This window comes from Achroia grisella, unplaced genomic scaffold, assembly GCF_030625045.1.
Source record: "Achroia grisella isolate CSIRO2021 unplaced genomic scaffold, CSIRO_AGI_Agris_v1 utg308, whole genome shotgun sequence".
Classification (NCBI taxonomy): domain Eukaryota; kingdom Metazoa; phylum Arthropoda; class Insecta; order Lepidoptera; family Pyralidae; genus Achroia; species Achroia grisella.
In genome coordinates, this window is record NW_026712791.1 from 190723 (window position 1) to 207675 (window position 16953).

A 16953-nucleotide genomic window follows, 5' to 3' on the forward strand; every position below is an offset into this window, starting at 1 on the left:
TTATGTCATATTTTTTTTCGGCGCTGCCTAAATTATGATTAAAATTTATGGTTACTGCGAACTCCTCAAATTATGGGAGCTCCACTCTGCAAACTGTTATTTCTTTATAGAATAAGTAAATAACCGCAGTTGCTTAGCAGTTTAATTAGGCACTTGGGTTCATTAAATTTGAGTTATATTCGCAATATCATCCGCTTTAGTTTACTAAATATTTGCGTAATATTTTAGGAATTTGCAGCTTATTTTATGAATACTTCTAGCGAAAAAATCTTTTGTATTTGCTTAGGTTGATAAAGTACCTTAATTACAGTTATTGTCATGTAAAGATAGTGGATATGTTTCTATAGTTTCTAGAAAACTGTTTCTATTAGCCGGGATATTTGCAAAACTTAGATTAAAACCATATCTTATGCAACATAGAATGTTTTTTTTTTCACTCTAATCTCTCTCAGCTTACTACAAAGTTAAGAGTTGAACCCTAAGTATTCAGCAAAGAAGCAGGTGTTTGTACTTCATAGTCCAATCTTTCCTAATCTTTCGTCAAACCTTAAACCAAAGATTTCTGTAGGCAATGTACCTACGTTTTAACCAACTTAAATCTGAGATCCACAATATTTTGTATTGGGAATGTCGACTTTATTGGATAAGAAATAAGACATATATATACGCTTTTGAAGTTACATAAATTAATTTTGCAATAGCTTTATGTCCGGAGTGCATTCGGCGCAGGTGGTTGGTATTCCCCTGGGACCTTTGCAAGATGTAAATAATGATAGCAACTCATTTATTATTAATTTATTATTATCGTATGAAAGACGTCGGTGTACGTGGTGGTTTAGTGGCTAATTGAAGATGTTGTGACACCAAGGTACCAAGTGTTATGTTTTAAGAATGTTCAATATTTATCCAACATTGTGTTTTGTGACTATAATTAAAGAAGACAGAAACCGAATGGGAATGGAATATGTTAATGAATTATCAGAGATTATGTTTCAAAACATAAACCATTTTCTAAATATTTGTAACGAAAAGTAACGGAAGTTCATTCATTGATTAAAAAAAATATTTGTTAAAATCAAAACTGAAGAAAGCAGTTAACATATTTCATTTTGAAATCGGTTAAAAACAAATACTATTATAGTCTATAATAAAACACATTTAACAGTTAATAAACAATAATTTAAATTATTTGGTCGTCGCTCAACCATCATGTTTGATGTCGAAACGGATTTAAGTGCAGCCTCTTTGTAGGGTGGCCATGATTACATGCTATGAACGCTAACAATATTATTATAATAAGTGTACACAAAAATGTCAAACGTTTCAGTAAATTTATGATATTGTAGGTATTGTTCTAATGAATGTAAATAGTATAGTGTATAATTAATAGATTTTTTATTATCTGACATTAAAAACACAACAACTCTAAACTTTCACCCCTCTACCAGCAACCTCCATTTTTAATAGCGATATAAGTACTTAAATTTACATGGCAAAACAACGTTTGCTGGGACATAGTAAAGTACAAAAATATTGTTGTGGCGCGAATGAAACTTCACAAAACAAGACGAATTGGTCACCTTAACCAACTCTTCGTTGAGCTGACACGAGGTGATTACGTGGCTTGTTTATTTTGTTATTATTATTGTTTTTTATCTAAACACGATCGTGATTACCGAATGGAAAGGCTACAGACGTCCAGCCGACTTATGAGTGATTTTTATTTCACTTTTTTTTCTTACGGGCCGATTGAGTCCACTCTATACCCACTTAAAGAATTAGTGACTTTATATGGTAGAGGATTTTTAATTTGAATATTAACTAACATGTTCGTTTGAAATGAGTTTCTGAGGAGTGATTAGTCGGCCTCTTTTTGTATTTTTATAATCTGTTGCGCAAACATTTCGGTTCTGCAACAAATATTCAGTACATTCGCTTTGGGTATCTAATGGTATCTATCTAAGGGGTAAGGGTAAAAATAATTATCTAGGGGTAGCATTGAATTTGAGTAATTTATAATATCAGTTAGTTCCACTCGTGGAAGAAATAGGTCCTACCTGCATAGATTTAAGATAATAGACTTCAATTACTGCCCGTATGACGATGAAACACTATTTGTGATACAATAACGGAATGCCACATATTTAAGCAAAAGATTTCATTATGAAAATATATTACATATGTAAATAAAATTATAAAAATTCCCAAGATCAATGGCAGGTACAAATACAATAGCCGATTTATGTATATATTACAGTATGCAACCGAAGTCCAAAACGTACAATATATACAATATATAGCATTTATATAAAAAAAAATCCTTTTTGTACAACACTTTGTACTAAACATTCTATTAATTGCAGGTGTAATAAATGTAAAATTATACGCCATACGTGTTATAAATTTTTCGTGTATAAAATTATTTTAACTATTAATCTATTTCATTCGAGCTATTTTATAAAAGTCACTTGCAACAAAACACTTATTTTGCATTTTTTTCGAGACTGTGCACTTGTGAACCACTCAACACACGGCGACTGATAAGTCTCATGGTGGCGCGTCGCACGTATAAAATTATTTTAACTATTATCTTATTTCTAGAGAGACAAAGTAGTTAAAATCGATTTGTAGGATTAAGTATTCATGTACGAGGAAAAGAGAAATTATAATTCGTAATTTGTTTTTTTTATGTTATGCTTGTACGTGACTTAAAACACCATACGTATAATAAATATATTTTTACTATTGATCTATTAATTAAATTTCTTTCTAACTATTTTATTAAGTGAAAGAGAGAGATAAAATACTATAATAGTTTACTAAAAAGTTAGTTGTAGGATTAAATATTCATGAACACGGAAGAAATTATAATTCGTAAATTTTATTCTTGCACGTGCCATAATATAACCTATTTTAACTATTGGTCTACTTCTTTAATTTCTTTCGATATTACTATGAAAAAGAGAGACAAAATACTATAACTGGTAAAATCGATTTGTACCTAGGATTAAGTATTCATGAACAAGGAAGAAATCATAATTCGTTAATTTTTATCAAAGTTATTCTATCAATGTTATCTGTAAATTAATTATTAGTCGTGAACTGAACCCATATCACTAAAGTTAAAGGTCGGCATCTAACCCGGCATAGGGAAGTACTATATCTTGACATGTACGATCGTGATGGACAAGAAAAATAACATTCATTTTTGATTTACATGACAGGGCTAACAGCATATTATAAAGCTTTTTTTATTTTTGATTCCTATATATTTATCTATAATTTTCTATTTTGCTTCTTTACTTTTGTACTGCGGTATTACTTAAGAATATTTATCGGCCGCATTTTGGAAAATCGAGAGTGAGTGCTTCCAAAATGCGATGGAAAATTAGGATTGCACATTAGCAAATTATATTTTGTTGACTATATCAGATTTCGTATAATAAGTATACCTTTCTATATTTAATACCTCTTCTTTCATTAACATTTAATAGAAATTTTTCAAGCAACCTAATGTAGTGTAAATAGATACTATTTACGATACTACGCAAAGATAATAGACAAATGTCAGATGGGGGATGAGATCCATTTTAGCTATATGATGTATGCAATCTTTGAATATTTTTATCATAACGTCTAATAAATGTATGTCAGACTATGTCAGCTAGTATTGTGGCATTTTCTTTCTTTAAAACAATTTGACAAGGTACGTTGTTAACTGTAAAATCGATAGGTATACTTTTGTGAATAAAAGGGCAAAAGTGTTGTAAATGTGGTCTTGTTTGAACCGTAGTTATATTTACAGTCTGTAAATTGGTTGTACTTGTATAATAACTACAACGGTATTTCGTGCACCACCCGTGTTATATGTCAACAGCAACAATACTAGCTGATATTGCTACAGGTCATTTTCTGAAGGCGAAATCGAGTTCACTTCAGACTTGGCATTTCGTGTCGGCAAAATTGAATTTTGCGACGTCGACAGGCATATACCAACACCCAATGTTATTAGAGGGACACATTGACGGGAGTGCACAATTTCAATGCAATCGTAAAAGATTCCATGGTCATTTTCTGAATGTCATGTTTTCCAAGTTTTATTAAAAGTACTTTAAAATTTAAATTCGATTTGTTACCAAATTGCTAATACAAAAGATGTTTTTTTATATCAAGTAAATCAAATTGAAGAGTTTGTATTTACAAATTAATATAATAGCCTTGCAGTACATATAAAGTATAAAATATATCGTAATTTATTTGTTTGTCTCTGGAATGGGTAGACCGATTTTGTCAACAAAACAAAATCGGTCTAGACAGCTAAAGTTACAATGAGAAACTTAGGATATATCGTGTTGTTTCCACGTGTTGTCGTCACGATTGATGTTTATTTCGTGCGATTGTATATTACCCACATTTAAAGAAAACTTACGTGTGTTTGTACACATTTCAGATATTTAACTGTAATCTGTCTTTATTTTTTAAACCCTTTTCTTTTTTAAAGAAAATAACAAAGCATTTATATTGTAGAGACTTTTGTATTTATTAGTAAGGAGTGTAAACTAAGTTTGTATAATTAATTTTATAATTATTGGGAATAAGAGTAGGAATTTAATAATTCCATTGAACTGTATATTTATAGATATCTCTTTGCTTGTTTCTAATAGCATCTTATTATTAGCTGGTAATTATTAAAATGATACGTAGGTGGTGTGGGTGTAATTATTTCTATATATATTTGAACTAGCGGCCTGTCCCGACTTTGTTCTAGTTATATAAGTAAGTTAGTTAGTTATAGTATGTAATATTATGTTATCTGTGGTTATAGTTATATAACACACAATATTAAAATGTATTGTAGATACATAGAATTTTTTCGTAAATATATATTCCGGTGAAACAAACATCAAAATTAGATAAGGAGATGCGGACTGACGACTCAGACTTTGTTTTACACTTTGACTTTGTTTGTAGGCATAGTCTACTATTAGACTAGCTGGTCCCTCCGCTTTCTTACAGCTGCAATAATTATTATTAAATTTATCGTATTTTACATACAATACTGTAAATATGTATGTATATATATAAATATATATATATACATATTATAGGTAAAATTTAAGAGTTTGGATGTTCGGGGTAATCTCCAGTACTACGAATGCGATTCTGAAAATTCTTTTATTGTCGGATAATCCATTCATCTTCGAAGGTTATAGGCTATATAACATCACGGTTCGACAAATACAATCCTTTCTGCAGTGAAAAATGTTGCAAGAACCGGAAAAATATGAGGCAGAAGAAATTGCGCGAATCATTTAGTGTTACAAGTAGTAACTAATGTTATATAAAGATTTGCAAGCAAATCAAATCAAATCAAAATATCTTTAGCCATGAAGGTCTATTACAGCCTCATATGATATGTAATATCGACCGTGAGTTCGGAGTGCTTTCTAGCTGAGAAGAACTGACAAGAAACTCAGCTCGTATTCTTTTCAAGTAAGGTTGCATATGTTTGCGGAAGATGTTTTTAAATTCTGATGATAACATAGTTTAGAAACAAGATAATAACAGACGCACATAACAACTTTGTTGTAGTGGTACTATTTATAGATAAGAGATGAGGATAACTCTAGAAATTAATTTAACATCCAAATTATTGCTTCTAAAATGAAAGCCATCGGCATCTTTGATCGGCAACTGTGTTTATTTCTCACATAGATTTGCATTGTCGCGATTTTTTGCTCTCCGCCAATCGTGACCGCCCCAAGATACTTGTACGAGATATAACATGCTTATTTTACATATAGTGTGCGCCTTTTATATTGTGCCGACGATTTTTTGTCTATTCTTGTTAGCGCAATGCAAAAAAAGTAACTTGGTAAATCATTATGACTATGGTTCACACCTGTTGTATCTTGCAGATTATTAGAGATTATAAACAATTTTATATGTTACTAATGTTAATAAAACCATATATTATACCAACAGGATAGATGCCTCTGCTGGTTAAACTGTGCATATACTCGTAAAATATGTACATTATATAGTTTTTAAATTGAAAAACTTATTATAAGTTAATTTGTAATGATCATAGTAGACAATTTTATTAAATAATAATTTGATTGTATGATTGCAATACTATTGAATAGTAGTGTCTAAACCTTCGATTTTTGCCAATTTCGGAGTTCCTGAATACTTAGTAATGAATATTATGTTATCTGTGGTAATGAAAAACTAAAATTAAATTTATAAGTTCGATTTTAAAATTGAAATTATAAAATTAATTTTTCTATTTAGGGTGAATGGGTAATTATGGAGATATATTTATTTCAATTATATTTTATTAAAATTATTTTTTTTGCAACAATACCATTCCATACCATACCATATATCTAAGAATTGCTTATAACAACAGTAGGTATTTATTATAAATATTATTAGGTTTTTATTATCATTGTATACTACACCTAATATTATCAAAACAATGAACATAGAACAATATACTGTAACAATGTATATATGTACATAAGCTAGCGATGTCCATGTTCCTTCGATTATATGTCATATCATATTGTATGCGACGTAAAAGTATTGATATGCAAAATGTATAAAATATTTTCCACAAGAATACCACCTGGGACATAGGAGCACATCTACCCAGTAGTGCAGTAGCAGACATGGGCTCTCTGCTGATTGCGAGCCGTGTGCCATTTGCATCAGCCTTATTGAGGGTACACTCCGCTATAATAATATGGCTCTTGCAATATAAAACGGTAATATAGTATGTATTGAATTTATTCAATATATAGTATATAATAAGTAATATAATTCAATTCAGAATATATTTATTCATGTAGGTCTAATACAGACTCTTATGATATGTCTACCGTCAATCTACCGTCAGTTCGGAATTATTTAGAGATGAGAATAACTAACAAGAAACTCAGCTCATATTCTTTTCAAATAAATGTTGCACATGTTTACAATAATACAGATCCATACACTGATAATAGTTTTATAGTTGTGGTTAACCGTAACTTAGCCTGAATTTCTTCTTGATACAAATATTAATTACATTCTTTTCCTGTGATATAATACATGTATCTCGACTTCTGTGCCACAGATAATATAATATTACATATCCATACTTAAAAATGGACAAAATTTCCCTAAATTAAAGAAAGTAAAAAAAAAAATCGTTCAAATGTTTAGTACTGAAACACTTTCGCATTTATAAATTAGAGTATGAAATTAGGGATATGTCTAAAATAAGTAGATACCTTTTGTCATATGAATATAATAGAAGAACAAAAATTCCAGCGGTTACAGCTCTTGACTTCCATTGGTCGCGGGTTCGATCTCTCGCATGGTCTGGCTGTTGTTCTATTTATATTATGTATGTATTTACAAAAAAAATGTATTTATATCAGTTGTCTAGTACAGCTCTGTTTAGCATGGTACTAGATGGCGCTGCGTGAATTGTCTTATGATATTAAAAAAAAATTGTCGCAATTTTAACTGCATTTCATTTTTGAGGGAACAGATACAATATATATTCACGTTAAATTTCGTTAAGATCTCTTTAGTTTTAGTTTTTAAACAGTGGTGTTAAATGTGCAAGCTGTCATATTTTTCTCGAGAGAACTGTACAGTGGAATGTAAATGGCAAAGCGATACGGCAACCAGTACACTGTCTTTGTAATTTGAAAGCGTCGCCCCATCTCTGAATATAGTCGAACTCTTCTGAGTGTTCATTTCACTAAGTATCGACAGCATTTTTTTGACAATTCACACAGCGCCATCTAGACCGAAGTTAAGCTTGTGTTATGGGTACTACAAATACATAGATATATTTTTTTCGTATATTCATTTATACATAGTAAACACCCAGACCGATACACACAATCATACTCATGAATACAAACATTTGTACCGTTCGAGGAATCGAGCCCGCGACCATCGGGAGTAAGGCGGTGTGCTACACCACTAAAGTACCGAGGTGTGTTTTTCTTCATTTTATTTATTACTGATGTACATCACACACATAGATATATTTTTTCGTATAATCCTTACAAATAATAGAGTCCTTTCAGAATCATACCTACAGTAGTTGCAACTCTTGTTCAAATCCCCCAAGTGTAGTTGTTATCCAGATGGCAAATATGCATTGCAAAAGCTTTGATCAAATATTCAAATCCAGATTTCAATAGGTCAAACATAAAAATATGCTCTCATACAGTTGCACGATTCTCATAAAATCCAAGAAACGTTCCCAGCAATCCCCCAGGAAACAGGCTTTGAGCAGGGTGACCAAAATTCTCGAATAAAAAAGAAAATTGTAATATAAAATCAATTTTTGTAATTAATGTAAATTATATATGTAAATAATAAATTATGATGAATGATGATTGATCCAATGTAAATAGTCAATGGTTGTTTTGTTTGATATATAACTGATATCGGTTATGACAATATGAATATGAAACCCTCACTGTCACAACGTTTATAGACAGGAAAAATTGAACTTCACTTCTAGAAAATTCTTTTCAAAATTTATATTCCATGCTTTGAACTTAGTAAGAACTGTATTCAATTTTGTAAATCTAGATATAGCAGTAAAACAAAATTGAAGCTGAAATCGTACTTATATAACATTTATGTTAATATAATTATTACCAATTATTAATTAATTGATAGATAAGATTATTACATAATTAAATAGTAATGTAGTCCACACATGCAGAGTAACAATCAAAATAAACTACATAAAAGAAAGACATACAAAAAATATGAAATTCTTAATATGAGCACTTCGCGAACATCATCTTATAAATATATAATTTTAATACCTTCTTGGGGTCTCCTGAATATACCATTGTATGGTAACCCTAATCTTCCCTTTGACGCACCTTGCCGCTTCGCAATATGCGCGTGTAAACACACCCTTATCTGAATGTACAACCGTCTCTGTGAGTTTTCGTCTTATCTTCAAGTCGTAGCTTTAGCCGCTTTTCCTTAGTTCGGTCAACTTGTTTAAAAGTTGTATTACCCCTTCTACCGTGTAGGGACTTAGTACGAGTAAAAAGTACTACTTCATTTAATTTTTTTAGCGTTTTGGTGAGGTATTAGTGGAAGATGATGGGGTTATGGTGAACTGAGGTGATTTAGCGCATCGTGTCGAATTCATCAGGAATTTTGGACAATGGTTTCTAATTAGTACTGTGGACGATTTTTTTTAATGGATGATAATGGAATAGTGCATCCGCCATTAAGAAGATGATAAGATGAGCATGACCTCAGTCAGGTCAGTTAGCCCATCGTGACCCATTTACTAGGAATTTATCACAATGGTTCGGAGGTCAACCTGTCATAGTACATTATTAACAGTGTGGTCATCAGTCCACATTACTAATAATGAAACCATCGTGTTAAATTCCTAGCCTTCTATTTCTAACAATGGCGCAGTCAAAAAAAAAAAAAATCAGTCCACATTACTAATAATGCCCCTAGCCTTCTATTACTAACAATAGTTAGTAATTAGTAATTGTTAGTAGTAGAAGACCATTAGTGCCATTCACCACCCAGTAGCATAAGTCAGTTTAGTAGTTGCCATTGATCATCATAACTTCAGGGAGCCAGGTATCACTTCTGCCTGATTATCTGCGTCCATACATATGAATATAACAGTCAACAGAGGTACCGACGAGATAATTGTAACCAAATATATACATTTTTCTATATTTTCATTTTATAGTTATAAATATAAGTTTAAATGTTTATCTATATATATATATATATATATATATATATATATATTAATGAATCCCTATTTCCCGCGGTCTCACGCGTGAAGCGTTAGACCGATTTCACTAAATCCTTTTTTGTTGTGTTCATTAGTAATGTAGTACGCATTTTTTTAATAATATTAATTAAATAAATAGTAATTGGCATAATTAATAAAAAAATCCGCGTAGCTTATTAACACCGATTTAATATTTATAGTAATTATAGCATTAAGACAGAACAGTTAATTATATTTTATATAATAATTATAATTTGAAAATACCTCGGGTAAAATATTCCAAGTCGTGGAAGTCAGTATATTACAAACGAAAAAGATAAAAAGTTTATATTAAGACTAGCTGTCCCGGCAAACGTTGTTTTGCCTTAAAATAAAAAAATAAATTTTGGGGTGGACTACCCCTAACATTTAGGGGGATGAAAAATAGATGTTGGCCGATTCTCAGACCTACTCAATACGCTCACAAAATTTTATGAGAATCGGTCAAGCCGTTTCGGAGGAGTATGGGAACGAAAACTGTGACACGAGAATTTTACATATAAGATTAGTGTACAAGATTAATAGCAAAATATGGAAAGAAAATTGACAATGAACACTATCTGCCCGGCTAGCTCAGTCGGTAGAGCATGAGACTCTTAATCTCAGGGTCGTGGGTTCGAGCCCCACGTTGGGCGAATACTTTTTTATATTTTTTTGCAGCTGTATATAATTTTAGAGATATTGTTTTACTATTTTATGTTTAGTATACATAATTACAAATTAATTTAGCTTAGCATAACAATATAAACATTGCTTTATAACAATTGCGAGTCATATATTGGATATTTAATATGTTAATAACTTATTATTCTTATTTGCTCACTATCTTAATTATTTTTATGATTTAATTTAAACAGTAATAATAACTGTTTTAGTTAATTTAGATTATATACGACATTCATACATATGTATACTGAACTCATTGATATATATGTATGTCGTATATATTTTTTAATTATAGCGCCATCTAGCGATAATACGGAATAATATGTAGTATTACAACGCGGCTTCGATTATTCCGAAATAGTTTAAAGGTAGACATATGTATACTTGCAGGTACTAGTCACTTGTAATAGATGGCGCTAGTCGTAATTTTAGTAGAAAATTTGATTGCAATCAAAATACGTGGAATTATTATGTTGAAACTTAAACATATTTTCAGGTTACCATAGGCAAAAAAATCTGCAGGTAGTTTGAGTTTCGCTACCTTAAATTCTTTCAGGAAAGTGATTTATTCTTTTTTACGTATGAAATTTTGTTTTGTAAATAACATAATGTACTTACTTAATATGATTTTTATTCGATGTACCTAACACTTATCATTATATTTTATTATTAATTTTATTATGTTGTACTTATTATTAGAAACCTTTGAATCGGTATCTTAATTGCTTTCACAAGCTCTTCTTACCTTGGGACTAGATGACGCTGAGTGAATTCTCGAAGGATCTTATTATGTTATATTAATTATTCACAATAGTAATATGTAATAGTATCTTATTTGTGGTAGTAGTTATTATTCTATTATAATTGTTTGTATTCTTTGCCAATATTGAAAGATGTAACCGCAACAGACTGTCGAATTTTTTGTTCATCAATCATACTTTTCTCAGAATCGGTAGTGTTTAATAAATTGTAATGTGGGTGTAATTGAATATCTATGAGTTCTTACATATAACACAGAGAAAAGAATGGGAATTTTCTATGTACAAAAACTGTTACCTACCAGATAATAGGTACAGTTTTTGTTTGTTCATGAACTTTTTTTCTGTAATTGTATCAGTTAGTAATTTATTATAATTTTATACAGTAATTAATATGTGTATTTGAAACTTTTTGGCGGAAAATCTTTTATTAACCACTATGTTATATATGTTTAACCTGTACCTGAGGGTGATACAGCTGGAATCGAGCCACAACGCGAGATTCAAAAGCGTTTGTGGACCGGGTCGCCACCAACATGCTCTCCATCTTCATGAAGGAAGACTACTGGCCGAAGAGAGTGGTGTCACAAACAATATCATAGTTACAATATTAAAATTTGAAACATAATATATTGGTATAAAATTCAAACCAGAAACTTTCCTTTCTGCAACACGATGACCAATGTAACAATTCAAAGTGTGATGATGTTGCTTTACATTAGCATGGAAAATTTACTATTTCAAGCAATCCCTTACGACACCTTACGAACAATTGTGTCTAAAATGTGTGCGTTTTTTATATCATTATCACGAGTAATTGCTCCTGGTTTCCTGCGAGCATTCGTCAATCATCATTTACTGCAATTTATGTTTGTATAAAACATACTTGACGTGCTACACGGCGTTTATTGTATGTAACGTCTTACTACGACTATGTGGCTGACGACTTGCCTTGTACTTCTAGGTAAGAACAATCTATTTTTTAAATAACCTCTAGTTTTATTTTTTTCAAGCTCATTTACAGGTTTTTCCGCTCGAACCTGTCGTTCCACAAAAAATATAGAGAGGCCTGGTAATTAATTATTATTTATCTGCAATTTTTACTAGGACTACCTGAATTTTGGTTTACAACATACCTTTCTATAGATTTTTAAATTCTATGTAAAATGCGAAAATGTAACAGATATATTAATTTACCAATCGTATAATTTATAGGTTTTATGAGTTACTAGCGACCCGTACCGGCATCTCATCGATGCATTCCAAATCTTTAAATTTCGCGGCTTCTTCGATACATATAAACCTTGCTCTTAAATCACTCTATCTATTGCTGCAATAAAATCCGTTGAGTAATTTAAAAGATATAAGCGAACAGACAGTGGCGCCGACTATGTTTACTAATATGTAAAGCTAATGAATTAATATATTAAAAATCGTTGAAACATCAATTAATATCTAGTATAATCAACGACTCATGGGATAAACCAATACAAATCAACCATTAGATGCATTATTGATATACTTGTTTTGCATTTATATATCATCACGATGATATAGTGACTTGCTTGTGTATGAGATAGCAACAAAGCCTTGTGGATATCGGTGCAACAGGCACGTCTAGAATAAACAATATATTGCTCTTTCTAGTTCAACAATAAAATATACCATTCAGTTATTCACAGAGCTCTTAAAAGTAAAAGCAATAGTAACTATCAGTACTGTCAGCAAAAACAACAGCAAATTTATTCTTTGCCTTAAAAAATCTTTGTAAGAAATTGTTTGTTCGAGTACCTCTAGATATGCTATTATTGTTGGACATTCTATATATAGAGGACATTATACTGTAATCTACTCATCAAGGGAATCATGTCTTTCATTTTTTTGCCATTTTCCATTCACATAACAAGAATCAAGATAACTTCTGCTTATTTTGTTATTTGAATCTTTTTATATCAGATATTTAATTACGCATATACATCTTATAGTAAATTGCTCGGCACATAATTGCCTGTTTCAATTATGCACCTATCTAACTGAATCTACAATTGTATGTTATTATTTTTATGAGAAAAACTAGAAGGATCTATTTTTTCTCACCCGAAACTATTATATTTAAATGGTAGTTGATTTTAATGACTTACATTATGGTGCTAAGGAATATGCATCCATCTACTAACATTTGTGGATATCAGTACGATTTAGCTAGAGTTTTTAAGGGAAGACTATGAAATGGCAATAATAAAGAATGAGCTTAGCTCAGAATGGCTTGATTTGCTGGTATATTTAACTACAATAATTTTGAAGTAATTAACGTTACATTACTCTGCCAAGAGAATCACGATGAAAAAGTAGTATACAAAACTTATAAATAATGATTAAATACTCGTACCTAGGTATATGGAATAAATCCATTAGGCACTTAATGGCAATTCCAACAGTATGAGCAAGCGTTCTTTGTTGGTATTCATAATTTTATTTTTAACCCTTTTGACTGAAAATGTCTTTTACTTCTACTTGCCACAGATTAATATAGTTTTAGAGAGAACAGACGGTGCAAATGTCTATGTTTATATACAAATATGCATGTTAGATAAAATACTAGGCTTGATATTTAGAAAAAAAATTATAAACATTAATTTTTTTATAAACCTGGATTTTGACTATATAGATGAAGTATCTAGAAACCCTGAATCTAAATTTAGAGCCAAAATTAGAATATACATGAAGTTGTACAACTTATTTAGAATATATATGTATATGTATATATGTGCTACCTAGATTAGAGTCAAAAATAGCTTTTAATTACTATTAAATTTCAAAGGTCGTAAACATTTGTTATTCTTTGTATGTTTGTTCGTACATTCATTGTCAAGGACGCAATAACCTTGAATTTAATAATCAATATCAATATTAATGTGTCCCTAGCATATATTATTTGTGCTATCGGAACTATTTACGTGGTTATATAATCCAAGTGGTCTACAGATATTTTTCATTTTGGATTATAATGGAATGGTGCACCCACCTGCGCTAACGGTTTACGCTGGCGGGGCACCAGTAGAGGACGATAAGATGAGCATGAGCTCAGGTCAGTTAACCCATCGTGACAAATTTATCACGATGGTTTCCCGGAGCAACCGCGTGGAGGTCAACCTGACATGGTACATTACACATATTAGACTGGTCAAAATATCCACATATAAAATATACATACATAGAATTATGTTGTACTTTTGCGTGTTATCAGTTAACAGCATCATAAAAGCTTTACATTCTTATAATTATTATTGTAGCTGTCTCCAATACAAGTCATGGCGTATCTTCCAAAATGGATTTTGAAAACGAACAAGACTCCACAGCAGTTGTCAGTAATTCCAGTAAGGTAGAAGATGAAGATGTTGAAGTAAAGCATACAATAGTTGTATCAACAAAACTCAAGAACAATAATCGTAGGGGTCTACATAGCAACAGTGATGGTTAGTTCCAACTTTTGAATTAAGAGACTAAAGAATTTGCATTTGTAACTTTTTTATTCTAAGGTTTGAACGCTACAGATTATGTAATATATCCCCCATAATATGCCCTCGGGTGAAACCGAGGGCACAGCTAGTGATCAATAATCAATAAAAAATATCGCCTATGTTATTCTGATGCATAAGCTATATTGCTGTAAAGTTTCATCAAAATCCGTTCAGCAGTTTTTGCGTGAAAGACTAACAGACATACATACTTACAGACTTTCGCGTTTATAATATTATATATGTATATATTTAATATATATACATAAGATAAGATATAACTATCTTAAAACACACAGTTTATAATGCAAAGCATCTTATTCACATTAAGAAAAATGCAAACTTTAAAGTAATATGAAAATAAAACGAATGTAAAACGTTTATTTTATGGTCATTAACTGAATTGTTTAACTACTGTTTTATGAAACCTATAAACATCATGCAACTTATTTCATTCTCCTTATTATAGGAGAGATATTAAAGAAAAATGCACTAGTGTTTTCGTGTAAAATGGGAATACAGTACTGTATTTTTATGATCTTTTTTATGCTTCCATACTGCAATATAAAAATACATTTCCTATATAAATCTATAGTTTCATCTCATTTCATTTTCTTGCGAGTATGTTCAAATCTAACTCCAGAGATAAAGCGCGTCTACAAATAATCTGTTCAAAACTTGTTTAATACTCATTCGGTTGGATACGCATTTTGTATAATAAGTAATTCGTGTTTTATTCTTATTAGTGCCGCTAGCATTACGATCATGTCACCATCCTACATACTGGGCATTGCCCTGTATGCAAACTAATAGGCACTCGAGATTAAAGTTATACTTGAAATAAGATTACAGACAAAAGGACTGGCTAGTTTCCTTGCAGCCAAAACGAATTAAAATAGTAATGTATAATAGAAATAGCTAATATTTTTAGCACTACGCCACTAGAACATGAGTTTTTATTTTTTTAATTACTGAAAGCATTAAAATTAAATATAAGACTCCCATGTTTTTTTCTTAATCTTGATATATATATGTAATATATTTTGGTTTGAGGCTATCCACTCCTCCTATGTGACATTGAAATTACAGAGTATGACATGTTACAGGAATAGTAACCCCATGTCACTCTGAGACTTATACGTCGACGTGATGTCCACGGTTCAATCCATATATTGCTAACTGTTTGGTAGACCGTTTAGTCTACCATGAACAAACAGTCTGATAGATCACCTTACAAGTTTCTGTACTCCCTACCTAAGTTGGCCTAAACTGTTATAAAAAGGTATATAAATTTTATTTAGTATTTTTTTTCAGGAGATTCTGGTGTTCTTTCTTACAATATAGGACACACACAAAGATCAAACAAAGACACCGACAGCGATGAAGTACCAGTTATTCCGGGATATAAAGCTGTACAAACTACACAAATTACAACTCCAGATAGTCGTCATAAACCTCAAATTTTCCCTGACTCGGTTTTCATTAACCGTAACATAAGGGACGAGTATGATGTCATACCGAATTTGGCTACAAATCCGATGCAATGGAAGCCTTCTAATTATTTCAATAATATAAATTGGTGGAACCATGGCGACAGACAACCAAGTTTTGTAAGAAGATTCGATAGACCTATAGGAAATCAAAACAATTTCTATAGAAAAACCGCTAATGATGGTGTGAGGGAGTTCTATTGTAAAAAATGTATGGAAATGAGTAATGGACAGATAAAAGGATGTATTCAACAGCGCAGTAAATCGTGGTATGTAGAAACAACAACAAACAAGATAAAGTTAGATGGTAAATTGGCGAAATTAAACTAATAGCTCGCTCCATTGTTTTTGTTCATCCCGTGCACGTACCTAATGTTGGGTAGCAAAAACGAGACGGTGATATGATCTGTGCAACCTTGAAAAGTTGAGAGCCATAATGATATTCCATAATTGCATCCATCTCTGCTAATGTTATAATCACGTGTAATTATTTTTATAATTATGTTTTGCCAATCTAAGGAAGTATTCAAAATATGTTAGGTTATTCTTATGGCTAGGCTTCTTATTATAGAATGATAAAATCTAAATGGGTAATGGTAAGTTCATGTGGTAGAAGTATAATTAATTTATATTATTGAATAAATTAAGTCAGTCAATCTAATCCAGAACTGAGTACCTACTAA

At 31.0% G+C, this 16953-nt stretch overlaps 1 protein-coding gene and 1 non-coding gene across 2 annotated transcripts; both read left to right on the top strand.

The window, feature by feature from the left end:
• The first annotated feature begins 10400 nt into the window (after positions 1-10400).
• Trnak-cuu (transfer RNA lysine (anticodon CUU)) lies at positions 10401-10473 on the top strand. Its single transcript has one exon. It is a non-coding gene; the product is annotated as a tRNA-Lys (tRNA).
• A 1722-nt stretch (positions 10474-12195) lies between these two features.
• LOC131843428 (uncharacterized) lies at positions 12196-16746 on the top strand. The gene is made up of 3 exons (XM_059192072.1): positions 12196-12226; positions 14556-14738; positions 16095-16746. Exons 1-3 carry the CDS (start codon positions 12196-12198, stop codon positions 16598-16600), a joined length of 720 nt encoding a protein of 239 aa, XP_059048055.1. The 3' UTR covers positions 16601-16746.
• The last annotated feature ends 207 nt before the right edge of the window (positions 16747-16953 follow it).

Bases quoted from the DNA above. Each gene is read 5' to 3' on its own strand.
- LOC131843428 (XM_059192072.1), top strand. From the start codon at position 12,196: ATGTGGCTGACGACTTGCCTTGTACTTCTAG. The intron at 12,227-14,555 runs GTAAGAACAATC...TTATTATTGTAG, and splicing joins GACTTGCCTTGTACTTCTAG to CTGTCTCCAATACAAGTCAT. The intron at 14,739-16,094 runs GTTAGTTCCAAC...ATTTTTTTTCAG, and splicing joins TCTACATAGCAACAGTGATG to GAGATTCTGGTGTTCTTTCT.